At 35.3% G+C, this 24,990-nt stretch overlaps 3 protein-coding genes across 8 annotated transcripts; all 3 read left to right on the forward strand.

Moving 5' to 3' along the window:
• Positions 1-370: 370 nt before the first annotated feature.
• On the forward strand, positions 371-1,966 carry RPS9 (ribosomal protein S9). The gene is made up of 2 exons (XM_086645411.1): positions 371-860; positions 1,553-1,966. The coding sequence occupies exons 1-2, from the start codon at positions 486-488 to the stop codon at positions 1,838-1,840; spliced, it is 663 nt and encodes a 220-aa protein (XP_086501537.1). The 5' UTR covers positions 371-485; the 3' UTR covers positions 1,841-1,966.
• Positions 1,967-7,112: 5,146 nt separating this feature from the next.
• Positions 7,113-13,392, forward strand: LOC147533015 (DNA-directed RNA polymerase subunit beta (DUF616)). Of its 3 annotated transcripts, none has more exons than XM_086645410.1 (7): positions 7,113-9,596; positions 9,875-10,086; positions 10,310-10,486; positions 10,576-10,731; positions 11,184-11,460; positions 12,509-12,777; positions 12,904-13,392. In XM_086645410.1, exons 1-6 carry the CDS (start codon positions 9,272-9,274, stop codon positions 12,736-12,738), a joined length of 1,377 nt encoding a protein of 458 aa, XP_086501536.1. In that variant the 5' UTR covers positions 7,113-9,271; the 3' UTR covers positions 12,739-12,777; positions 12,904-13,392. The 3 variants fall into 3 exon arrangements, with proteins under 3 accessions (XP_086501536.1, XP_086501534.1, XP_086501535.1); XM_086645408.1 differs by having other exon boundaries at positions 9,009-9,596; positions 12,854-13,392; XM_086645409.1 differs by having other exon boundaries at positions 9,009-9,596; positions 12,909-13,392.
• Positions 13,393-17,680: 4,288 nt separating this feature from the next.
• Positions 17,681-22,741, forward strand: LOC147533016 (uncharacterized). Of its 4 annotated transcripts, none has more exons than XM_086645296.1 (12): positions 17,681-18,413; positions 18,528-18,638; positions 19,127-19,196; positions 19,527-19,610; positions 19,727-19,840; positions 20,242-20,685; positions 20,766-21,172; positions 21,292-21,391; positions 21,491-21,550; positions 21,630-21,716; positions 21,913-22,041; positions 22,241-22,741. In XM_086645296.1, the coding sequence occupies exons 2-12, from the start codon at positions 18,544-18,546 to the stop codon at positions 22,544-22,546; spliced, it is 1,896 nt and encodes a 631-aa protein (XP_086501422.1). In that variant the 5' UTR covers positions 17,681-18,413; positions 18,528-18,543; the 3' UTR covers positions 22,547-22,741. The 4 variants fall into 4 exon arrangements, with proteins under 4 accessions (XP_086501422.1, XP_086501424.1, XP_086501421.1 ...); XM_086645298.1 differs by having other exon boundaries at positions 17,720-18,413; positions 20,242-20,646; XM_086645295.1 differs by having other exon boundaries at positions 17,767-18,413; positions 19,124-19,196.
• Positions 22,742-24,990: the final 2,249 nt, after the last annotated feature.

The following is a 24,990-nucleotide window of genomic DNA, read 5'->3' on the forward strand; positions in this document are numbered from 1 at the left end:
ATTGTTTTAAATTTGTTTTTCCAATCATTTCTCTAATTTTTTCTTTTTTTCATCTTTTCAAAATTCCTTCTCTCTCTCTAACATAATATTAAATTTTAATTTTATATTTGAAATTAATAATTTATAGTTGAAAATTGAAATTAAAAGTTCGCACACGTACATAATTTAGATTTGGGAGCCTCTGTTAGGAGCCCGACGTTGGAATTGAAAAAAGCCCCGGGGCTCCTAAAAATCAAGGGCTCCCAAAATTGGGAGCCCGAGCCCCACATTGGACTTGCCCTTAAGTCTCTTATTTCTCTCTCCATCGTGAAATTCCCATCTTGGGGACCAAATTTTCCATTCAGATACAAATAGGGGCCAAAATTCAAAAATGGACATCTTTTGGTCATTTCAACCACGTTATCTGTTCCTTCCCTGTTATCTGAAAGCTCCACAAACGAGCGGTAGAGAGAGAGAAAGTTTTTACAACAAACCAGAGAGAAAAAATGGCGATTTCTCTTTCTTCTCTCACTTCATCTTTCGCTTCCCTTTCATTTTCTTCCCAAATTTCCCCAAAATCTCAAACCTTACAAATTCCAAGACCAATAAAATCTTCTTCTTCTTCCTATGCCCTAATTCATCTCAAAACCCCACCATCTCTCATCACTGTTGCATCTTCCGCTGTTTCTGTTGCTTCTCCAATCGAATCTGAAGAAACAACAGAAACAAAAGAAAATCTTGAGAAACTAGTGAAATCTAGGTTACCCGGAGGGTTTGCTGCTCAAACAATCATTGGAACTGGTCGTCGGAAATGCGCCATTGCTCGTGTTGTTCTTCAAGAAGGAACTGGAAAGGTTATAATCAACTATCGTGATGCCAAGGTATAATTTTTTTCAAAAGTTTCCTCATTTATTAATCTAATACCTAGTTTTTGCTACACTTATATCTGAACTCATTGAGGAATTTTATCGAACAACTTAGCTTAGTATTCATTATTTTCAGATAGAAATTTAACAATGCTGAAAACCCAAAAAGCTTAGAACTTTGTCTGAACTCAAACAAAGTTATATTAATGATCAGAACCACATCATGAGTGATGGAACACTGGTTGACAAGTAGAACAAAATGTATTAAACCCTAAAGTTTCTAAATCACAAAAGAAACTGCTAATTGAAAGGCGTACAAGGTAGAGTGCGCCCGAAAAGTGGGAAGTCTTTGGGAAGGGGTAGAGCTCGACCATCTTGTTGTTTTACACCAATGGTACTACTTTCGCGTTATTCTGGTTTTGGAGTCGTCATTTTCTTTACATTCTTGCGTTTCGCTGCCTAAAGCCTAAATATGAGATACATTTGATACTAATTCAACGACATATTTGATTTTATAATAAAGCAAAGAAAAGTGATGGATGTCTAGGAAATAATTTTTGTCTATACTGCTTACAATTCTTCGTCTTGAATTTTTCTATTCTTATTATAGTTCTAATCCAAAATACTGAAATTTTGAACATTTGCTTGTAACTTTTATCTTCTTTTGTGTAATTACGCTGTATAATACGGCTTTCGAACTATTTCAGGATTATCTTCAAGGAAACCCATTATGGCTACAATACATAAAAGTTCCATTAGTGACTTTGGGATATGAAACAAGCTATGATGTGTTTGTGAAAGCTCATGGAGGTGGTTTATCTGGTCAGGCCCAGGCAATATCCCTTGGTATAGCACGTGCTTTGCTCAAAGTGAGCGAGAACCATAGAACTCCTCTAAGAAAGGAAGGTCTGCTAACCAGAGATGCTAGAGTAGTTGAAAGGAAGAAAGTTGGTCTCAAGAAGGCCCGAAAAGCTCCTCAGTTCTCAAAGCGTTGAGGTCAGACATGTTTCATACCTCATCTTCTTCTTTTGTTTTCCTCCAAAATCATGACATACTTCATTCCCAAATGTAAATGGGTTGTGTTTTTTGTGTATCATTTCAAATTGAATTTTGTTTCTTGTCGGTTCTTATCCTTTTGTTTCATGATGGTTTAATATCGAGTAGCTAACTAAATTACCTAGAGATATGGGTTCTCGGTTAGGTCGCTTACGATGCTTTTTTACTCTGCTAAACAAAATCAACCTTACAAAAGCCAGATGCTTTGAGCTTGAAAAAGATCACCTACCAATATCCCTAAATTGAAGCATACTTAGGATAAGATTATCGAATAAATTTCTCTAGCTTTTATTTCTTTTCGATTGCGATATAAATAGTGGAGGACCTCTATAAGGGGTTCATTATGTTGCCGAAAGAGATGAAAAGATAGAGAAAGCAAAAAAACAACAACATTGAGGTGTTTGTCTTTTTCTGTTAAATGTGACAGTTGAAATAAATAATGTTTAATTTACATGGATAGTTAGGGTGTTTAGATGAGTTTATTTCTCTAATCAATGCAGATCTTAAAACAAGACTTCTTTTCAAATTCAGACTTGTTTTGAAAGCTGAAGACATATCCATGAAATATGAAGACTTGTTTCAAGATCTTAAGATCAAAGCATTCAAATAACTAAACTTACGTATATAATTGTTTCATATCCATGGAAGAAGGCAAACAAAAACGGAAACTTAAAAACCAAAACAAACATGCTTCTTGTGGTCTTAGATCTGGTTACAAACCTAAACCAAAACTAAAATCAAACTGAAACTTGAAAACCAACCAAGAAGATGAATGAAGAAGAATAAGAATGAATAAAGAAGTTAAGGACAGGATTTATGAAAAATAATGAGATTATAATGGGACAAACTCATTTGAAATTTTATTAGGCTGTAAATCCTATTTTGGGGTTTACTTTGGACCAAAAGCCTGTGGCCTCTTATTTTGGACTACCAATTTTCCAATTTTATATGCACCATGGTTTTTTTTTTTTTGACCAAAAAGCACAGGCCCTTCAGGCAAATTTGAGTGTTCATACACAAGGGTACACCTTATATGAGGACTAATAACTCATCAGAATTCTTCAACAAAACAAAAAGAGAATAACTCATCAGAAAAAAATAACTTTGGGAGGGTGTTCAGTGCAAAACCAAAATTACAGTGACACACACGGTTAGAGGCACAAGAAAGAAAACAAACTTTTTTTTTTACAACAAAAACATATCGAGTACATATACGCCAACAATTGATGTACTCTAAACTTTTGGAGGTCCAAGTTCGATTCCAAACAAAAGTAAAATCCATGATTTATTGAATTTGAGTTATTAAAATATAAATAAAGAAGTTTAGTTAGGCTAAATCTCTTTCTTAAACAAAAGTTGGGCTAAAGTTTGTAAATATACATCATCTTAGTCAAAACAGAAAGGTTACGACTAAGATAAAATAAACAGGAAATTGGGCTGGAGACCCAATTTTTTGATTTTTTTTGTCAAAAAGACAAGTTATCTTTTTTTCCTTCTAGGCACCATGAAAAGTTTGGAAATAGGCTTGAAGGACAATTCTAAAAATCCCTTAATTTTGTATACCTGAATTGACCTTTGTATAAAGGAAAATTTTAGAAACACCCTCAGATTTTCCAAAAACCCTCACATTTTATATAATCTTACTTCTTAGTTACTTATTTTGTTAGGGTTTGATTTTGCGAAGCTTTGCAAACTAGTTTGCAAACTGATTTGCAAACTGGTTTGCACTACTTTGCAAATTGGTTTGCAATCTGGTTTGCCTTGCAGAGCTTTGCAAACTGATTTGCAAACTGGTTTGCCTTGCAAATTGGTTTGCAAACTGGTTTGCAAACTAGTTTGCAATAAGGTCAGTTTTGTCTTTTCCCTATATTAGATAATTTACAAAAATGCCACAGGGAGCTGAAGCCCATAAAAAATTGTCCAATCCTTTTTAACCAAAGGCCAAAGTTTTTAGGGAGTTTTGGCCAAATTTCCCTAAAATAAATACTACTACTGGGTAGACAAGGATAAAGTGCCACATCACGTCAAATCTATCCATCCAAATCGTGTCCTTCCATATCCTCATGTTTAAGTGTTAACCTCTTACTAACCTTTCATAAACTAAAGTCAGATGCAAAATCTTTCCTCTCCGATGTTGATCCTCCTGCTCTTTGCTTCATCTTCTCATGAATGTTACTCAGCAAACCCTACAGTAACTCAAATGTCGAATCCTTTGTTGCTTACCATCATTGATGCAACTGATGAATCCTTTGTTGCTTACCATCATTGATGCAACTGATCAGTAGGGTTCTTTGTTCGTCTTGTCAATGTTTTCTTATTGTTATCTACTTCAAGTTTTTCATCTTCTACTTAAAATTGTGAGAATGAAGACCGATACCCTCACGAACACTAAGCTTTTAAATTATTTTCTTGACCGATCAAACTGGGTGGTTTCATATATAATGGCGATGAAGGGGACGTTGATGAACTCCAAGTAAGGTGAGAAGTGATTTTTGCTTATTTTTTACCACGTTCTGTAATTTTTTCCTTCATTCATCAAATCTTATTGAAGTTACACATCTAAACAAAGTTGAAAGGGAAAATTAGGGAAACCCGTTTCTTGTCTAATAACAAGTAAGAGCATCTCCAATGTCAGACTCAATCTTATAATCTTAAGTGTCACAAAGGGCTTTAGAGTTTTTTTTTAAATCTCTCCAGTGAAAAATTCAATTGAGATCTGAATATGATGTGGAAACATTTAATTTAATGTCTTACTTACAAACTTTATTGTTGAGATCTATTTTGAGTGTCTTAAGTATTGTCATTAAATTAATTTTAGAACCAATAAAAGTTTTTCTCTCTCGACTACTTTTTCCTATTAAATGTATGTGTGACATATGTAACTACTCGAGTTTTTTTTAGTGTTGCATTGGAGAATGACCCGACACTCAATTTAGCCATATAGGACAAAATCTCAGTGAAACTCATATAATTCAATTAAAGTTTTTTTTTTTACGATTTTACATTGGAGATGCTCTAGATCAGGCTTTAAAAATCTTAAGATTAATCTAACGCCATAATTACTAAAACAAATGCTTTAAAACATCCAAAATAAAGAAATTTGTTAAATAGAGAACATAAAGTTGGCTTGTTGGCTTGGGTTACCCGATTAATGTGGACCAATTGGTTAGTGCATTACTCTGCAATGCAGAGGTACTGGGTTTGATCCACTGGAAGTGTAAATCTAGGGATATTGAACTTGGGTTATTAGTAGTATTAATAACGTTGTTGGGCTTTAGGTCAAAATTTACTTGGGCTATAGGCCCGTTCTTGTTAGAGTCTGAATTCGGCAGTTATCATGCTTATCACACTTTTGATGTATCAATGTCAATGTAATTACTATCGTACATCATAGTCAATTTCCAAAAAAGAAAAAAAAAGAAAAAAATGAAACAATCTCATCCGAACATTAGGGCCCGTGGATACCTGTGGGAGCCCATTCCTACTCATTGTCCATCATAATTTGTTTATGATTATAATACCACACTTTATTAACATTGTCTTACCTATTACGTGATAACTAATGACAATATCATGATATTAGTAAAATTAGAAATAAACTTTCTTATATTACCCATTTGTTTCAGTCTATATACAAAGTACTCTCAACTTTGTAATCACCTCATTAAGATATATACAGTTTAGTTAATTTGATAGAGAAAAGAAAATGTAATTTAAGATGTTGGAGTAAATTGATTATTTAAATTTTAGTTTTATTAGTTACTGCAAGTACTTAATGGAATCTGGGAGGTTCCTCATATCATTGTTAGTAAATCATAATGGTGCTTATGGGGAAAGTGAAATTATATAAAAAATACTTTTTTTTTAAGGTAATGCAAGTAAATTAACCTTATGCTAGGGTATGAAAATGGGTTAAATGGAAAGAAAGCCAACCAGAAGATTATATTTAATATTGATATGGAGACATTGAAGAAAATGTAGAATGATTCGTTAATATTGATATGGAAACCCAAATAATTATTTAATTTTTTTTTTACCTTTTAATTTCGAGATACTACTAATCTACCTCCATGTTTTGAATATTTAATCAAAGTGTATTTCACGAAGTGAATTCAGATTCTATATGTGATTGCTAACTTAATTGCTAAATGAATGGGTCAATTCAACTTCAGTTTTAGCGATTTAGTGGGAATTATGTCTTCCAAAAAAATTTGGGAGGTGGTTGAATTTGGATATATAAACCAATTGAACGAGTATCACATGAAGTGCAGGTCCAAAAAGATAGTTTGGGATAGAACAGAAAGAAGGATAAAAAGTATTGTTCTTTCTCTATCCAAAGAACAAAAAGGCATTGTTCTTTCTTTATCCAAAGAGTGTATCCAAATGAAAGCATTATTTCACTTCCAAAAAATCTTGGGACGTTGTCGAAATTGGGTATGTAGAACCAATTGATAGGGTAGCACATAAATCTTTCCCTTAGGTCCAAAAGGTTAATTTCAGAGATAATATAAAGAAGGATAAGCAGGCATTCTTTCTCTATCAAGTTGTTGATACGATTGTTATCGAGAAAATCTCAAAAGCTAAAACAACTAAAGAAGTGTGAGAAAGTCATGGTAAGGAAACCGAAAATTAGGTTATTATAAATTAGAATGAAGAGTTTACAATAAACAGTTTGAGCATGCTAACTTTGCTCAAGATGATGTAGAAGAGGGAGAAACTCTTATATTAGCTTGCAGAATTGACGAAATGATTATTTAGTAAAAGATGATGAAGATGGGATTGTTGTGTTAAAAAAAATTATCAAATAGGAATTGATATGAGTCAGTAGCTTCAGAATCTCGAGTAATTGAGAATACACTTATTTCTCCCAATAATCATGAGAATACACCATCACCATATTCACTATGTCAAACACCATCTTCACCACCACCACCACCACAACCGTCTTCTCTTTCTTCAGAAACACTTCAATTGATTAAGTCCGATATCAGTAAGATGATAAAATTACGTGACAAGATCGAGACAATAATACTTCAACCATCTTCCACGCCTATTATATCTCTCAGTTATGAAGAAGTAAGATAATGTTCAAGAAGGGCATGGGAGGGAAATTGAAGAAGAAGAGTTCAATGACATTAATGTTGATAAATCAAATTCCGATGATATTAAAGAAGACGTTCACGGTGAACATAACAAAATTCTTTCAATTATGGGCGAAGAAGAAGAAATTCGTACGGAAACCCTAACCCCAATTCAAATGCTCAATTCATATGCAACTCTAGGAGGAGAATTCCTTGTTTCAAATCATAAAATTCTTCCGCATCAATTTGTGTCTTCGCGGACTTCATCTCCCAAATTTCAGGAAAACCCTAGAAACACGAAGACATATCATACTTCAATTTGTGAACCAAGTGATTTGTTTTTTTTATTCATTTTCTCTACCATTCAGTTTTTCACATGATGGTTGGAACCTCAATGAGATAATTAAAGTTGTTATCGGAAGAAAAGATGTAGCGAACTTGATGGATTGGAAGACGACATTAAAGCTTCATTTTTCATTGAGAAGAATGTGGTGTTAATGATCTCTTTTATCAAACTACAAGATGACCGGATATATGGAAATCTATTAGATGTTGTTTATTGACCGTCGTTAACTTTGCGAGTGTCATTGCACCATAAGTGACCTAATGAAGTTGGTGATGAATTGCAAATTCGTGTCCTTCACATTCAAATAAAATTGGTTTAAAACTGGAATTAATGATCGCCTTGGTAGAAATCATCGTACACGAGTACATCAAACTTTTCTTTACCAAACAGTCCAGAACAAACCTCTTAAAAAAAGGGAGGCTGATGCAGATCATATTGGGCCTCTTGGCCAAGCCCATTGGCCGTCAAGGCCATGAGAGGGAAGAGCCACATGGCCAAGTCTATTTAGGTCAGATTTAGGGTTATTACTATTTGTGTTTTATCTCTATGAAATTAGGATTAGTAACAAACAAAAAATTAAGTGTTTAGAGAATATTTCTTTCCTACTTTATGTTATCTAAAAGCTTAGTTTGAATTTATCTTAAGGTGTCTAAATCCCCATAAAAAGGAGTCCAATCTGTCTTGTTTTACATCTTTGAATATTATTAATAAAATCTATCTTGTTTGCATCTATTTTATCCGTTATTCAGTTGTTCTTTGGCTTAGTTTATCACTAGTTTAATTACTTGTTTTAATTCCGCTACGTCTACATCATATAAGCTTCAAAGGATCTCCATTTGTTATAAGAAACTAGTTCTAAAAGTCTTACTTTTCGTATGATTTTATCTATCTTTTGATTTATTGTTTGAAAAGTTTTTGAAGTGGTTAAATCTTTGAAAAGTATTTACCAATCCTTTTTAGATTGATTTCATGTTATTTGTAATCATTAATCGCTTCTCACAAATCTGAAAAATAAGCAAGCTCTCAAACTCGACATTATGAGGTCTGACTTTGGCTTCAGACTGCACAGTCCGAAACCTTGCTTTTATTCAAATTATCAAGTTTGAGTAAAGTGCGCCTATATATGTTTTCGACCAAACTGGATTGACTAGAGTCAATAACACTAGCGAAGCGCCAAAAGCAAAAAATGCAGGCGCCTATAGAGGCACCCTTCCCGCTATGGTGTTTTGCGCAGATTAGATATGAGAAAATGGGGCAAGTTACTCTCACTTTAACTCTTCCTCTAACAATCCCACTCTTTCTCTTGTTCTAACCTGACCTTGATGAACAACCTGCGGTGAGCTATTCTCGATGTTCACGTCCGATGAGTGGGCTTAACCAACGTGATACAGAAATCGACAAAAATGGCATGAATTTGTCGTTAATCCCCATCCAATGACTCAAAATCACCCCGTCTTCAACATGAGAGAAAGTGGCGTGAATCCAACCGTCAGATGAAAAGCCACGCTACTTGTGTTGGTGACTGAGACGTTTTTGATACCAAAATCTTACTCGTAATCCCCTCGACAAAGCCAAAGAAAGACTGCCTGCCCCCTTTGTAGAACTTGTTGTTCCCCTAACACTCACAATGAAGCACTGTGATGTGGGACTATAAAGGGCGTCTCTCAAAAGGAGGGAGCCAGGTCGAGCTTGCCAGCTAAAAGGTCAAGTAGAGAGTGGTGAAGGAATAGAATTATAGAGTGATTGATTCGTATTACAGATTATATTTCTCTTAACAGAAACCGCTCGCTTTCCTCCAGATTCCTTCGACAACGAACCCCCAATTATTCCCCATTTCCACTGTCCTCATCTCTCTCTCCCTCTCCCTCTCTCTCAAGATCTCTCTCTTCACTTCAGTTTTGCATCTCCTTCCACTCCTCTCGCCCTAATTCCGTTGCCAAAAAATGTTCACTAACTTCCCCACGCCCGTTTCCGATGACGAATCCGATGATCTCACCGGAAAGATGAGATCCCGTCCACGAAGGAAACGTCGGAAATTTGAGTTTCGAGGGAAGAATGATATTTTCCGGCGATTGTTCAGGAAGTTCTTAAAATGGTGGACAGTGTTATTAGTCCTTTTAGCGATTGGATTACTCGTATTCGAAGCTTCAAGGATGGCTTTTAAACCGCATTCTTCACATAAAGAAATCATCAATTCCGCTTCTCTTTCTGAACCTAAAGTAGACAAGAATTTGAACCGGCTTGATCCAACAACTAGAAATGGACAACGTAGGTAACCTACTTCGTTTCTTTATTGCTTTGATTTGAATACATACTTCACCAAAATGTTAGGGCTGAGAAATATTTCCTGTTTGTTCTTTCTTTATTCCACAATGTTAGCTAGAAAAACCCTAATTACATACTATAGAGCCTCTTATAGATAGGGTATGGTTGAGTTCATTTGAAAGAAATTTACTCATTCAAACCTTCCTGTTCAATTTAATGCTAATTGTTGACTGCTATGAGCAATTCAGTTCCTGATTGTTGTTTTCCCTTAATCTTATCAGCTTGTTTGAAGCTTCTACCTCCAGAAGCACTCCGGCATCTTGATATCCCTCTTCGTGGAGGACCCACTTCTCCTGTTAAAAGAGTGATCTATAAATCTGATTTGGACACATTGTATGTCGGAGGCAATGCTTCACAGAAGAGTACAGATAGTGCGAGGTTTAATCTGTTCACGGGGAACCAAACTCTTTATGAAAGAGAGCAGAGTTTTAAGGTTATAATAATTTACATTTTGGTGGTACTCGTTAAGTTAGTCGGTTTCATAGCTAACTGCATTGAGGCTTTGCCGTCAAGGAAACTTTTATTATGTGTGGTTTGAATGGAAGTCTTGCAGAATACTTCATTTTTCGTTTGTTACAAATAGTGAACCAGCGATGGTGAATCTCATTGGATGTTCATTTATTGCATTTTATCATTGTCTTAATTGAATGTTTCAGGTGAGTGACACTGCTGTGGTGCATTGTGGTTTCTATAGTGAAAAGGGAGGATTTAAAATTTCTGCTGAGGACAAATCTTATATGCAAACATGCAAAGTTGTTGTGTCGACATGTACATTTGGTGGTGGAGATGACCTTTACCAACCTATTGGAATGTCAGAGGCCTCGCTAAGAAAGGTTTATTTCTCATCTCAAACTTCATCTGTTAGGTTACCTTTAATTCTCATTCTTGTTCTTATTCTGTTCGAAAATTTGTGTTATTCCAGGTCTGCTATGTAGCATTTTGGGATGATATTACGGTTGCAACTCAAGAAGCAGACGGAAAGAAAATTGGCGAGGACAATATGATTGGTAAATGGAGAATAGTGATTGTTAAGGACCTCCCTTTCACGGACCAAAGGTTGAATGGTAAAATCCCCAAGGTAGCTAACATTGAATCATGCTCCTAAACATCCAATTGCTTCTAATGTTTTAACATCATTTTGGTACTTATATATGTTATGGAAAGACCTCTCTTCACAATGTAGTATTACCATCCAATTTAGAATATTAGACTGAACACTTAAGACTTAACTTGACCATATTAGATATGTGAGAACTTAGCAGTCAATTTCCAACTTCAATGGAGAAAGTTCAATTTTCTGGTCTTAACCTGCCTTCGCACTTTAGTCCAGGCTTCGCACCTTGTCAACGACGGATAAGTTATGATGGACAGATACCAAGAAGTATCTCTTATTGCAACTTTTGTCGTCCTTCCACTGACCTATGGTTTAAATTAGAACTCGTATTGATACTGATACATATGCTTTTTTCTCTGATTTTTTACCACTATTCCGTGATGACTACTTGCTTATTATTTTCGTCTGATAATCAGATGTTGAGTCATCGACTGTTTCCCCAAGCGAGGTATTCAATTTGGGTAGACTCAAAATCTCAATTTCGGAGGGATCCATTAGGTGTGCTGGAAGCTCTTCTTTGGCGTACAAATTCTGTGTTGGCAATTTCAGAACATGGAGCTCGTAGTAGTGTTTATGATGAGGGCAAGGCTGTAGTCAAGAAAAACAAAGCAACGCCAGAGGAAGTTGAAGTTCAGTTAGCTCAGTATCGTAGTGATGGTTTCCCTGATGAGAAGAGGTTCAATGGCAAAAAAGGTACACTTCGAGTAACTCCCATGTGTCATTTCAGGAGTTCATTTTTGTGAAAAGTTTGAATTAATATTGAAGAGAAAAAAGTATATACAGGAAAGAATATCAAAACAAAAATCAAGGAAAAAGAGATAAGTTCCGCCTGACATTACCGTCTCGTTTACCGAATCAGAAAAGGTAAAGGAAAATGGTAATTTCGCATGAAAGAAGTTACCATTCACCTGTAGTTTTTCTGATACGGTAAACAAGACGGTAAGGAAAAGCGGAAAGCCTATCGGCTAAGAAACAAAAAGCAGAGGGAGGCTCACTGAAAATCGGCCTAATGCAACATCAAAATAGCCTCCCAATTGGACACAGTCCAAAACAAGGAAAAAAGAAAACCTAATCCAACCCGAATAATGAGCTAAAGCCTGGCGAAACTGCCTTGAAGAGACGTCGAATTCTCTAAAAACTTCGCGACACGGTAGGTGTTGGCCGAGTAGCCTAGACCCCTGAACTCCAACTCAGAAGATTACTGATATTTCAGGAGTTCATTAGTCGGGAAACTGCTTGTAGTTGTAATATGGCTTATTACGATAGATCTGTTTATGCTGATAACATTATCTTTATGGGAGTATTGAAAGGTCATAGCCCATCAAGACTCCTTATCTGGTAAACATCCTCGTGTTTGTATCGCGTCATATCAGTAAAGGACGTACTCTAGACATCCACCCGTATGGGAATGTGTCAGTGACAACATGAATCTCGTTTTATCATACAATTCTTAGTGATATGGTGCATCCCTTCGATCTAGGTTTATGTTGGTGTTTACAGGTGCCTAAAGCACAGTGGTGCTAAAGGGGAGTAATGACAACTTAGTTATGCCCTATAGTCCTTACCATTTTATTCTAAAACAGACAAGAAATAAAGACAAAGGAAACAAGGGATTTTTTCAAATGCAAATAGTAATGAGTCCACTGGTTGTATTTGCATTTCCCGTCTGAAGATTGTATTTTTTAAATGCAAAATTATCTCTTGCCTTTGAGTATAACTAACGAGATTTTGGCCCATGCAGCTTTGTCGGAGGCTTCTGTTATCGTGAGAGAGCTAAATCCATTAACAAACCTCTTCATGTGCCTTTGGTTCAACGAGGTGGTTCGTTTCACTTCTCGTGATCAGCTCAGTTTTCCTTACGTCCTCAGACAACTAAATCTCAAGCACATCAATATGTTTCCTGTATGTACCCGCAAAGATCTTGTGAATAGTATGGGCCATAAGCGCAAGGCTAAACCTCTCGTAACTTGAGATTCATTGGACCATAGGTTAAGCTCTTATTCAGGCCTGGTAAGTCATAATATGTCAAACTCTTATTAATATGTAATCTCTAAGTACCTGTATTGATTGATAAATTTTCTTGCAGACAAGTTCTTTCCCTGGGTTTACATCATTGATATTCATTTATAATTGCAGTATAGGTAATGCATTCTTTATGGTGTTTAATGCTGAGAAATCACAAGAAGTTTTATCTGTTGTCTGGCAAACACCGAGGATGGTTTTTCCCTTTCATCCTTAAGCCTCTGTACATTAAGGAATTTTCTGCCTCAATCAATCAGGAATTGGAAGACGGTGGATAACCAACGAACTTGACTTGCTAATACCTCTGTTTAATTCGATTTCAAAGTTGGAAGGACAACTAGAGGCCTTGGTAAATTTGCTTAGATGGGGATGAAATGCAAGAGCTAGCATGAGAACCTTACAAATTGTTGAGGTTCTGTAATTTGTTTCATTGGATAGTGTATGTGCCTTTCTGGCAATTGCTTAAATATTAAAGATTTTCTGTAATCAATTACGAAAATAGTTATTACTATGGCAGTGTTTGTCTTTTTTCAGTCTCTAATCTGGATCTTAATAAAAAAAAAACTGTAATTTATTTGGTAATAGAGAATTTCCATTCTTTTATTTCTGTCAGTAAACAGGCACGATCTAAAGTGTATGTAGCTACAATACATGTTCGAAATTGAGAAGAAAATTTGATGTGTTAACATTAAAAAAAGAAATGGATGTGCATCTAACCATCAGTTTGAGATGGGGATCTAAAAGATTGAGTAGTACTATAATCTGTTAGGAAAGAGTTAGGTAGTTTACCTTATCCCTGGATTTGTTCAGTCCATCTCTTGGAGGTCTTGACCATGGCAGAGAGAGGGAAAGAGCACTTGAGTTTGGCCCTTTGGGTTGAGTTGTGGGGCTAAAAAAATGCTGGGGGGGGGGGGGGGGGGGGGTTGAGTTTTTCTTTTCTTTTTTGTTGAAAGGGGGTTGAGTGGAGATGTGGGGCTTAATTTGAGAAACTATTCTTTTGTGTATAAATTGGGAGTCATTCTTTTGTCCAAATGTGTTTTGAGAATAAAATTCTCTTTTCCTGTCAGCTTCTTTCTGCTTTTTTACATCCCACCATTCTCTCTCTCTCTCTGGCCAACGGGAAAAACACTTTCATCTGTAATTGGGTAGTGAGATGGGATGCTATTCTCCTTCTAACTTGTTTTTATCCATAGACAATTGCATACATGTTAAGGTAAAATGTAACCCAAGGAGTCATACGTGACCTTTTGATTTTTTTAAAGACTAAAAGAGTATATCAATGGATGTGTTTTTTGAATTCCTTTTGTTGTATGTTTTTGTTATAAAGAAAGTCATAAGGGGTGGTAAGGAAGATAGGATTAAACTACATATAAACATAATCATTAATAGGTTAATTTTAGCTACAATTTTATTTACAATTAGAACTTCTGATGCGGTTGCAAAGAGGAGTATAGTGCATATGTTTAATGCAGTTGTCTCGGTTCGTCAGTGGTATACACCAAAAATGGGTGTTAAAAATGCTTTCTTAAATGGAGAGCTTTAAGAAGAATTTTATACGACTCCTCCTGGTTTTCTAAATAAGCTTGGAGCGTGCACATATCAGTGATATCGAACGAATGATTTCTTTATCTAGCTTAATGCTCGTTATTCTTCTACGTTTGATACTCCTTTGGCAAATCCTATGCTATATTATATTATTGCTGGCATCTTAGTTTACCTAACTATTAGTCTTCCAGATATTGCATATGTTGTGCATGTTGTTAGCCAGTTTATGAGTTCACCTACTACAGTTCATCGGACATTTGTTATTCGTATTTTGAAATATCTTCAAGATACTTGTTTTAAGAGTCTCCTTCTCTCACTGACTTCTTCCTTGATGTTATCACAAGTTCATTACGAGTTATTGTGTATCTTTGATTGATTTTGTTATTTCTTGGAGGAGTAAAAAAAAGATTGTTGTATCCAGATTATCCACTAAAGCTAAGTCGTGCTATAGTGTCGCATACTACTGAAATAGTCTGGTTACGTTGGCTACTTGGGTGTTTTCCATTTCAGAGTCTACTTCTATTTATTGTGACAATCAAAGTCTTATCCATATTGCTCATAATTCAGTCTACCAGGAACGCACCAAACAGATTGAGATTGATTGTCATTTTACTCGACACCATTTCACTCCAGGCATCATCAGTTTGTACTATGCAGATTGCTGACTTGTTCACCGAGTCATTTGATTCCACACTTTTGTTTCTTAGTTCGGAACCTCTAGGTGCTTTCAATAGCTCACCCTGTGTTTGCTACTACTCTTGTAACTTAATTTGTGTCTAATGAAACCCTAGCTCCATTAATAGTTCTTCTCTCTTCTTCTATTACCTTCTTTGCTTATTAGTATTCGCTAAGGATCTTCACAAAAAGGGTGAATTTCTAGACGACCCTCAACTTTTGATCAACTCCGCTATTCAACCTCAATATCACCAATAGACTTTTTGATCCCTGAAATTGACAGACATTACAGAATGACCCTCTTTATTTCACTCGATCAACTGAATGTTATCTTTGTTTCTCTTGTTCTTCCAATAGACATTACAGAGGTTCGTGCCTATTTCTTTTTGGTAGACAGACATTCTCTTGGCAAGATTATCAACTTTGACCAGTCCCTCTTTAAGTAGTTAAATATGAAAACTTACTGATATTCAAATAAGACAAATGGTTAAACACCAAAGAAGGAATTACAGGAACTAGGGTTTGTAAAACAGAATAACTCTGGAGCCCCACCCTCACTTTATCCTTCATGTTCCAGGCCTAGTCCAGGAACCACATTTCCAACCAACACCCACTTCCAAATTCATCTGATAATATCTCAGGAACCCAAGTCATGTTTGACTTTCACCACAAATTTTTAAAAGAAAAAAAAGGGATTAATGTTTAATGAAAATGTTAATCCCAATTTAATTGGATTTAAAAACTCAAAAGCAAAATTGGGTATATTGACTCTGTAGTGATGTGTTTGGATGTATCCAACTAGTATAGAAGTGTATGGTTTATATGTATCTCATCATCTTTCTGTTTTGATTATATTAATGACAATGAGGTTAAACAACTTGGATTAAAATTATGAAAAATATTGTCATTGAAGCTTGAACCTCTCAAGCATGTCTGTCAGAGTTCTGGATTCATTTCAATCTTGCTTCTCTCAATCTTTTTAAAATGAAGCATTGAGGTTGGAAACAAGCATTTTAAGATAATGGACAAAAATTGGAATAAGAAACAAATTAGAAGTTTTAATAAGTTAATTAGAAATACGATTTTGGCTTCCTATGTGATTATGTATTTTTTTATCTTTATAATAGAGACATCTGAGTCGGGGCAACCTCGCCTTCCACGGACTACACTAGCTCGACTTGGGTATTAAGCTTACTAAAACGTATGTTGTAATATTTGTTGAACTCGTCTATATCGTCTATATCAGAGATGAATAATTATGACCATACTATATTCCTCTTCACTTGAAGTGGTTTATCTCATTAACAAGCCCACACATCTTGTGGCAAAAATCCAAAAAATCTAATTTGATCCTATCAATATTTTAAGGAATTATTATCCACTACATACACTCATCTGCATATAGAAAAAGCTTTATCCTATCTCTCTCTCTCTCTCCTCACTCTTTGTGCAGGAAAAAAGTTAACATAAAAAGTGAAGAAGCTTTTTTGAAGAGCTATTCTTTATATTGACAACAAGAAAGAAAGAAAGAGAGGGACAAGAACTTGCCCATCTCACCACAAACTTAAGATTTGTCTTTATTTATTGTTTTTCCAAAAGTTGATTAAATTAATCTTATTTTATTAACAAGGATTCTATGACAAAGGTTAATCCTTAACCCACTGGAGGACAATTTGGGTATCCCATGTCATTCTTTTGCAAGGTGAGATGTGAATCAAAATTAAGCCAAGAAGTTCAAAACAAAAAGAAAACCCCACAAAACCTGTTTGTTCTCCTTATTTGTCCTTCCCATGTTCATCCCTTTTTAGGTGGGGGGTTTTGCTTTTCCATTTCTCTCTGTTTAACTAATCTGTCAGTAATAACATAAATGCTTGAAAAAAAATAGATCTAACACATCTATAATAATATCATACTTGCATTTTCATGGATCTAGTTATATAAAGTTTCTTTTTTATTCACAAACTCACAGGTAATTAATTACATAAGGAAGGAGCCTTCGTTTTGTTTTCGTTTTTGGGGTTCAAGCTATTTTATTGTCATAATAAATCTCATTGTAATTTGGTTCATGAATATATTCGGTTCGATACTAAAGAAATATTTGTATCTGAATACTATGTTCATTTCCATTAACGCTACAAAAATAAGTCTTTTGGAGAGTAGAAGGGTCGATAATTATACGTGTAAAATAAAAACTGTTTATTATTGATCAAATATTTAGTAGGAACTAGCAAAAAAAAGTACCCATATACCACAAACGACTATTTATCATAACTTATTTAGAATAATTGACTAAGAATGTATATTATGAAACCATTTCAAAGAGTAACAGACTCATTTTCACAATATTTGGTCTTCAACAAACACCCAAGCGTTAAGCGTCCAGGTCAAATGAGTCATGGCAAATGGCACTGCAAGCAGGCTTTGCCAATCCCTAGCCACACCAACACTTGTTTGTAGACGAGTCGTGCCAGACCAACGACCATCTAAACAGGCAGACCATGCGTCCGTGTCGCTTCGCCGTCTCGTCATGGCATTGCCAATCCCTAGCCACGCCTAGACTTGTTTCTAGACAAGTCATACCAAACCAACGGCCATACCATGGGTCCATGTCGTTTCCTTGCCTACCCAACCCATTGCGAACCACTATGCTGAACCATATCCATGCCCATGTGGATGAACAAATGGAAGGGGTGTTTAGGAAAGAGTGATTGGTGAAAATATACTAATATAGTATATTTTTTTTGTTGAAAGGATACTAGTATACTCCATATAATAGTACTTCAATAAACTAGAATAATAAAAAATTATAGATTCCTTGAAGATCTTGGGAACAATATAATAATACATCTATTATAAGGAGTAGATTGGAGGAGAGTAGAGAGTGTGTTGTAGGACAAAGGGTGAGGGTGATCAACCACTCCCACTTCATAAAGGGCAAAATGGTGCGACTAGTGACTGAGATTTTCAAGTCATTACCCATTGTTTTCTTCCTCAACTATATCCCCTTTACTAGATCCTCCATTTTATGAGGGCATTCAAGACTAACTAATTCTCTTCCAATTAAAAGATCAAAAAACTGGTTTTACTCTTTTAATGCAAGAAAGGACGTTACAAGAAACCTAGAAATTCACTTTGGGGTGGTGGTGAGTGGTGGTGACCCTTGAAGAAGAAAAAAGAGTTTCTTAAAAAACACTACCCATGAATTTTGGGTTAATATTTTTTTAACTCCTTTTTACCATAATTATCCTCATTTTCAGCTATGGTGGAATTCCAAATGGTGGGTTTTGGTTTCTGAAATGAATATCTAAATTTTGTTCTGAATCAAAGTAAAGTTCATTTGAGAAGACCCCATTTTTGGGTCATTGAGTTCTTGGAGTTTGATTCATTTTCAACAACCTGTCTTGGTCAGTACTATTCTTCTCTCTCATTTTTTTTTCTCTTGGTTGGTTGGGTTGGTAATGTTTGATTTTGACCCTAATACTGTTCTGATTAAAAATCTTGAAATGGGATTATTTCAGTAAATTTTGTTCTAATATGGAGGTTGAAGAAGCTGAATGTAGTAGTAAAGGGCAAGAAGTGAAACCATCTATCTCTGTGGGAGTGAGTTCAAGGCATAATCGGTCTAAGAGGTACTAGAAAACTGATTTAGTTATCCTGAAAATTTTGCTTATTGTCTTAGTTTTTATAATTTGTGTTATTTATGATGAAGTGATTAGAACTTGTTGGGAAAAATCCTGAAGTGGGTATCAAACAGTAAGAATTCATGGGTAATCTTCATTTTGGGTTTTTGTTTCTCACATGTAATTATCCTGGAATGGGTTTTGATTAGAAATGAGAAAACAGCATCAAAATGATAGATTAAGAATTTAAGAGGTGTTTGTAATCAGAAAGTTTCATCTTTTGAGCATTTTTCCTGTTTTTACTAATTATAGTTCTTTCTCTTTTTCTTCTTTCGCCTTTTTTTGTGTTAATCTTGTATGGATAGAATAAGATAAAGATCTTATGCTAACAAACGTTTTAGGAACCAACAATTGTTTGCGACATTTGAAAGGTTACACTCTCTGACTGAGCTATTTTCAATATGTTGATGATCATCTTTTTAATTGTGCAATAGCAGTGACCATTTTAAGAGAGCGAAGGACGATAATTTTGATATATTACTTGTAGCACCTCATCGTCTCAAGTTGGTAAGTTTTCCTCTTTTCATTTTTCTAACTAGTTCATCTTAACACTCTAACATCCTACAATAATTAATGCAACCTCACATATTCTATTTTAGTTCATTTAGAATATCTTGCAACTCTTTGATTTAGATAAAAATGAATTTGAGTGTCTTCCACGCCATAATAGAAATTCAAGTCTTAACATTTCTGGATTGTTAATTGATTCGTCTCAATTCTTAAAATGACCCTCTTAACTGATCTGAGAGATCTAACTGCACCACTCTTGTTTCTAACTTGCGAATCATCACTTTTCGAGCACCATGATAATTATTTCGATTTTATGTTCTTCTGAAGGACATGGGAAGAGTGAAGGGTTGTGGTGAATCAAATAAGAAGCAATCGCCTAACAATGAGCTTCAGATTTGTTTGAAGCAAGAGGTTTGAAACAAAACTTACAAATCAAAGCGCTAATGGTTGCCTGCTTGTTGCTTCCTGTTTATAAAGTATACAGTTTTTCTGTTTTCTTATGATATTTTTGGGCTACCTTTGTGTAGATTATACATCTTGAGAAGCGGTTAAAAGACCAATTTATGGAACGGCGAGCACTAGAAAAAGCATTGGGTTATCAGTCTTCTCGATATACTTACGATGAAAAATCAGTGTCAAAGGTAATTGAGAACTCTCTAACTTGCTTAGAGTCAAATAACGGGTGGTCTCTATATATATGTGTGCGTTGAGAGTATTATCCCTTTTGCCGAGTGTTTGACCATGGCTACAAATACGAACTACTTTTTACTATATTCATGTGGACTACCGAATACCGGTCTATACATTTGCGCTTAAAAAGCAAGCAAGAAAGCATAACTTACTCTCTAAATATTCAAAAATGTCCACAGAATATCAAGCGGAGCCTAAAACTTTATTACTCTGTTAATGGACTTGATTTGTGACTGCCTTGTCAATAGTGTGTATTTGTTCATATTTGTATATGTTCTTCTCTTTCTTATTAATCGGGTTATCTTTATAAAGCAATTAACAATACCTTCTTTAACTTTCTTTGAGAAACCAGTCTGCCACTGAGCTCATAAAGGAGATTGCAGTACTAGAGTTGGAAGTTGTCTATTTGGAACAGTATCTCCTCTCATTGTACCGACAAGCATTTGACCAACAAAATTCTGCTGTATCTCCATCTATCACGGATAAGACATTAAAGTCACCCAAACCGTCCCAAGAAGGCACGTTGGCAGAAGTTTCCCGACTTGGTATCACATCAAAGAAAGAAAACTTAGAAATTCAATCTAACCGACTTTCAATGCCTGTGGATTCAGTTACAAACTCAAGGAGGACACCTAGTTCTACCCAAGCCATTAGGAAGCTGCCAGATTCTGGTTTAGACCGGACCCACTCTTCATTTTCTCAATGTTCAGCCTTTGCAACTAGAACTTCTCCTCCGACAGACAATCTTGCTACACCTGTACGATCTTGCCACTCTCAACCTCTTTGTTCACTTGAGGTAGACTAACTTCCTCACTAAGTAATATGAATTCTTCTTATTTTCCTTCCTAATTTTGGATTAAAATGTCTTATCTACAGAACACACAGAATAATTCTTCGAATGTGATCAGTCTGGCAGAGCACCTAGGAACCCGTATATCGGATCATATTCCTCCAACACCCAATGTAATCTCCGAAGATATGATTAAGTGCATGTCAGCTATATATTGTAAGCTTTCAGATCCTCATATGATGAATCAAGGCCTTTCCTCTTTCCCGGTTTCACCATCTTCAGCCACGAGTTCGTTTTCTCCACAATATCAGTATGATTCATGGAGCCCTCGGTGGAAAAAAGATTCTTCTTTTGATTCACGATTAGATAACCCTTTCAACGTTGAAGGATTAAAAGAGTTCAGTGGACCTTATAGCACAATGGTAGAAGTCTGTTGGATATACAGAGATAGTCAAAGGATGAGTGAGATCGATCACATGCTCCAAAATTATAGGTACGGACTTTTGTTCTGCTCAAATGGTCCCTTGTTTTCTAAGACACAGATGAAATATTGAACATAGAACTCGATCCACAATTTAAAATCCTTTGATTTCAATAGTGTTTCTTTTACAGGTCACTTGTTAGCCGTTTGGAAGAGATTGACCCGAGAAAGATGAAGCATGAAGAGAAGCTTGCTTTCTGGGTCAACATACATAATGCATTAATTATGCATGTAATTTTTTCTCACTAAAACAATATTATCTTTCCTTCGTTATCTCTACCGTTTTGTTTTTCTTGTCGGGATATGTAGTTTCACCTTGTTGTTCTACAGACGTTTTTGGTGTACGGGATTCCGCAAGTTAACGTGAAAAGAATATCATTACTCCTAAAGGTTAGGAGAGTCTCATTTGTCTCCTTAAAAAAATGCAGTATGGTGTTCCATTTTCATTCTCCTTCTTGTTTTAATCCAGGCAGCATATAACATTGGTGGTCAAACAATCACCATAGACATGATACAGAGTTTCATTCTTCGATGCCCAATGCCTCGTCCTCCACAGGTAGGAGACTCAAACTTTTCATCTTCCAATTAATATTGTCATATTCGAGAGTCACTTGCTTTTACGATTGGTCCCCTCTAATATAATGTCTTTTCTTAGGAACGTACTTTCTGAGTCAGTAGTTTATCTCACGAAAATATGCCTAACCGGTGATTTATAGTCAGACTGATTTACGATAAGGTTGATTTTTTTGTAGTGGTTTCGGATGATATTTTCCTCGAGGACAAAACAAAAAGCTGGAGATGATCGACTAGCATATGGAATAAACCAATCGGAGCCTCTCTTGCACTTTGCACTTTGTTCTGGAAGTCATTCCGATCCTGCAGTAAGATTTTATATCGTAATTATGTGATTGTTACTTTTCTTCAAGAAATCTGAAACTCGTCACATGTCTTAATCGTCTTATCAAATATCAACCAGACTTTTCAGCTTCCAAATTTATAATGTATTTAGGTTTGTCATTTGTTTTGATCTGTTTCTTCTTCTACCTTAAAGATATAATCTTATATGTTTTATTTGTTCAGGTTCGTCTATACACACCCAAGAGAGTATTTCTTGAGCTGGAAGCAGCAAAAGAAGAGTATATTCGTGCAACCTTTGGTTTGCGCAGCAAGGTGCGGAAAATCCTTTTGCCAAAGATGGTAGAATCTTTTGTGAAGGATTCAGGTTTGTGTCCTGTGGGTATGGTGGAGATGATCCAAAAATGTATGCCTGATACTCACAAAAGAACCATGAAGAAATATCAACAAGGGTTACCTCGTAAAAGCATCGAATGGGTCTCTCATAACTTCGCTTTCCGATATTTGATATCGAAAGAACTAGTTAAATGACTTATCGCGCAAGGTTACCTCCTTGTGTGAAGAAAAATTTAGTGGTTCCTTCTTAGTTTGTCCTTTGTCATTTTTCCTATGTCATTTTGTAGATAAGCAGATAAAACGCTCTCTTGCTATTGGTGCTATGTAATTTTTAAACTACCGGTAATGGCGAGTATATATGATAATATGATTCAGGTTCTGGTTCGTATCTGTATGTGAGTTTTGGCGAGTACAAGTTTAAGTTATGTCATGCTTTTATATTCACGTTCTATTTTACTAAGTTTATGCGGGCTAACCACGAACTAGGTTCATATTTAAAGAAAATTTTTAAGACATAAATAGGTAATAACATATGCACACAAGTAGCTAATAATATTTGCATAAATCACACTGGTTACCAAGCAATCCAACAATGTGAAAAGTAAAGAATCAAAACCAACCACCGTATGTTTATCTTTGGATCCACTCGTAAATTACATTTATATGCTTGGATTTGGAATGGAAAAATTCTTATGGAGGTGGATGGCTCATGGAACTTTGACTATCACAATGATCTGACAACCTCTTCATCCGTAACATCTCCTTTGCAAATTATGTAATGAAAATATATTTTGCTTATGTATTAGGTAATGCAATACATTTTTGTAATTTAGATTGTCACAGCAAGACTCCCCCTAAAAATGTAATTGGTAGCCCGACGTGGAGTTTTTAGAATTACATCATTCATAACATCTCCTTGCAAATTGTGCAATGAAAATATATTTTGCTTCCATAGTAGGTAATGATAGTTATAACAAAACTCCCTCTAAAAATGTAAGTAGGTAGCCTGATGTGTACTTTAAAGAATCTGTATCTCCTGCCATGTCCGCATTTGTGTAGCCCACTAATACTAATTAATCATTTCCAAAATATATATGAGCTTCGTATGTACCTCTTAGATACTTCATAATCGACTTTACCTTTGTCCACTGCTCTTAGCCTGGATTAACAATGCAACTGCAAATGCAATGTCGGGACTTGTGCACACCATTGCGTCCATCAAGCTTCGTGCAGATTCTATGCATGCATTACTCATGATTGGCTAATGGACAACTCACTAGTTTTGTCTTGTCCATATTAAACCATTTAAAAACCTTCTATGTATCTTTCTTGTGATAGTCATATCTTTTCCAAACTTTCTTATCACGAGAGATGTGCATGCATAAATTTTGTTTTGCTACACCCAAGTCTTTCATGTCGAATACTCGTTTAGTTTTTTCTTTAACCTGCTAATTTTGTTAGCATCCTGACCAACAATCAACATATCATCGACACAGAACAGAAGTATAATCAAATCTTCATTAGAAAATTTATGAATAAAACACTAAGGTTATGAAGTGGTCTTGTGATACCTTTGATCCTTCATTAAGGATTTTGTACCATCGTTTTGGTGATTGTTTCAGTCCATATAGACTCTTATCTAGCTTACAAACCAAGTATTATTTACCTTTAACTTCAAATCCTAATGGTTGTTACATGTACATATCTTCTCCTCCAAATACCATGAAGGAATGGGGTAGTGAAATCTACTTCCTCAAATTCTAGGTCAATACTTGCAGCCAATCGCAATACCATCTGTCTAAAAATTAGTACTAATCAACATTGGAGGCAATAATAGAAATTATAAGAGACAATGTGAAATTTTCGCAAACTTATTTGCTCAAACCAAATTTAGAGGAGTGATTTCCGAAGTGGTCCCTCAATACCCTCAAGGTTCGAGCATCGCCCTTCAACCTTCGATTCTTCTTCAAAAATAGTTCTTCACCAAATAAAACATTAACCACTCAAATGTTAAGATCACCATTATCATATTCAACCCTCTTAAGTAGAATACAAGCCAAGTATGGTGAAAGTATGTCTCTGATCGTTTTAAGAGTTCTTTCCTTTTTAGCCCCTAGTTTGCGACCAACTTCGTTTGGTCATCTGTTTTTCGTAAATAATTTTTGATCTTAGGGTCCAAAATACTACCCCTAAACACACTTTTAATCCTCCCTAATCCTAATATGGGTTTATAAATCAAATTATTAAGATATGTGTCCATCTGGAGCCATGCATCTCTACAGAAACACACATATCCCTAGGTTTCATATTAAATCATAATACCTAAAATAACCTTGTATATAAACAAAACCTTCTTTTCAATCAAAATCTCTAAATATCATATTTCCTTTTTCAGCTCCCATGTTCTCTCTCCAATCTCCTTCCTATTAACATAAACTTTTATGCTATCTCTTCTTAAAACCTAAATCATTAGTTTTTTCTCTCTAAAACCCGAAACTCTATTCAATCTCCATTTTTGAAGCTCGAAATGTCCTTCCAATCTATTAGACCAGCTGAAAACTCGATCGGTTATTTCGATTTCCATCATCAAAGATTCATGTTCGTATTATTGTTAAGAACAACAGTTGCTTGTAAGGTTA

This window comes from Eschscholzia californica, unplaced genomic scaffold, assembly GCF_041429995.1.
Source record: "Eschscholzia californica isolate CP2 unplaced genomic scaffold, dmEscCali1.0.p SCAF_6, whole genome shotgun sequence".
NCBI lineage: Eukaryota > Viridiplantae > Streptophyta > Magnoliopsida > Ranunculales > Papaveraceae > Eschscholzia > Eschscholzia californica.

What these genes read in the sequence shown, in the direction of transcription:
- LOC147533015 (XM_086645410.1), top strand. Translation starts at nt 9,272, where the DNA reads ATGTTCACTAACTTCCCCACGCCCGTTTCCGATGACGAATCCGATGAT. An exon ending in AACAACTAGAAATGGACAAC is followed by an intron (nt 9,597 to 9,874) that starts GTAGGTAACCTA and finishes TAATCTTATCAG; the next exon opens with CTTGTTTGAAGCTTCTACCT. An exon ending in AAAGAGAGCAGAGTTTTAAG is followed by an intron (nt 10,087 to 10,309) that starts GTTATAATAATT and finishes TGAATGTTTCAG; the next exon opens with GTGAGTGACACTGCTGTGGT.
- RPS9 (XM_086645411.1), top strand. Translation starts at nt 486, where the DNA reads ATGGCGATTTCTCTTTCTTCTCTCACTTCATCTTTCGCTTCCCTTTCA. An exon ending in TCAACTATCGTGATGCCAAG is followed by an intron (nt 861 to 1,552) that starts GTATAATTTTTT and finishes GAACTATTTCAG; the next exon opens with GATTATCTTCAAGGAAACCC.
- LOC147533016 (XM_086645295.1), top strand. Translation starts at nt 18,544, where the DNA reads ATGGAGGTTGAAGAAGCTGAATGTAGTAGTAAAGGGCAAGAAGTGAAA. An exon ending in ATGAAAAATCAGTGTCAAAG is followed by an intron (nt 19,841 to 20,241) that starts GTAATTGAGAAC and finishes TTGAGAAACCAG; the next exon opens with TCTGCCACTGAGCTCATAAA. An exon ending in GAATATCATTACTCCTAAAG is followed by an intron (nt 21,551 to 21,629) that starts GTTAGGAGAGTC and finishes GTTTTAATCCAG; the next exon opens with GCAGCATATAACATTGGTGG.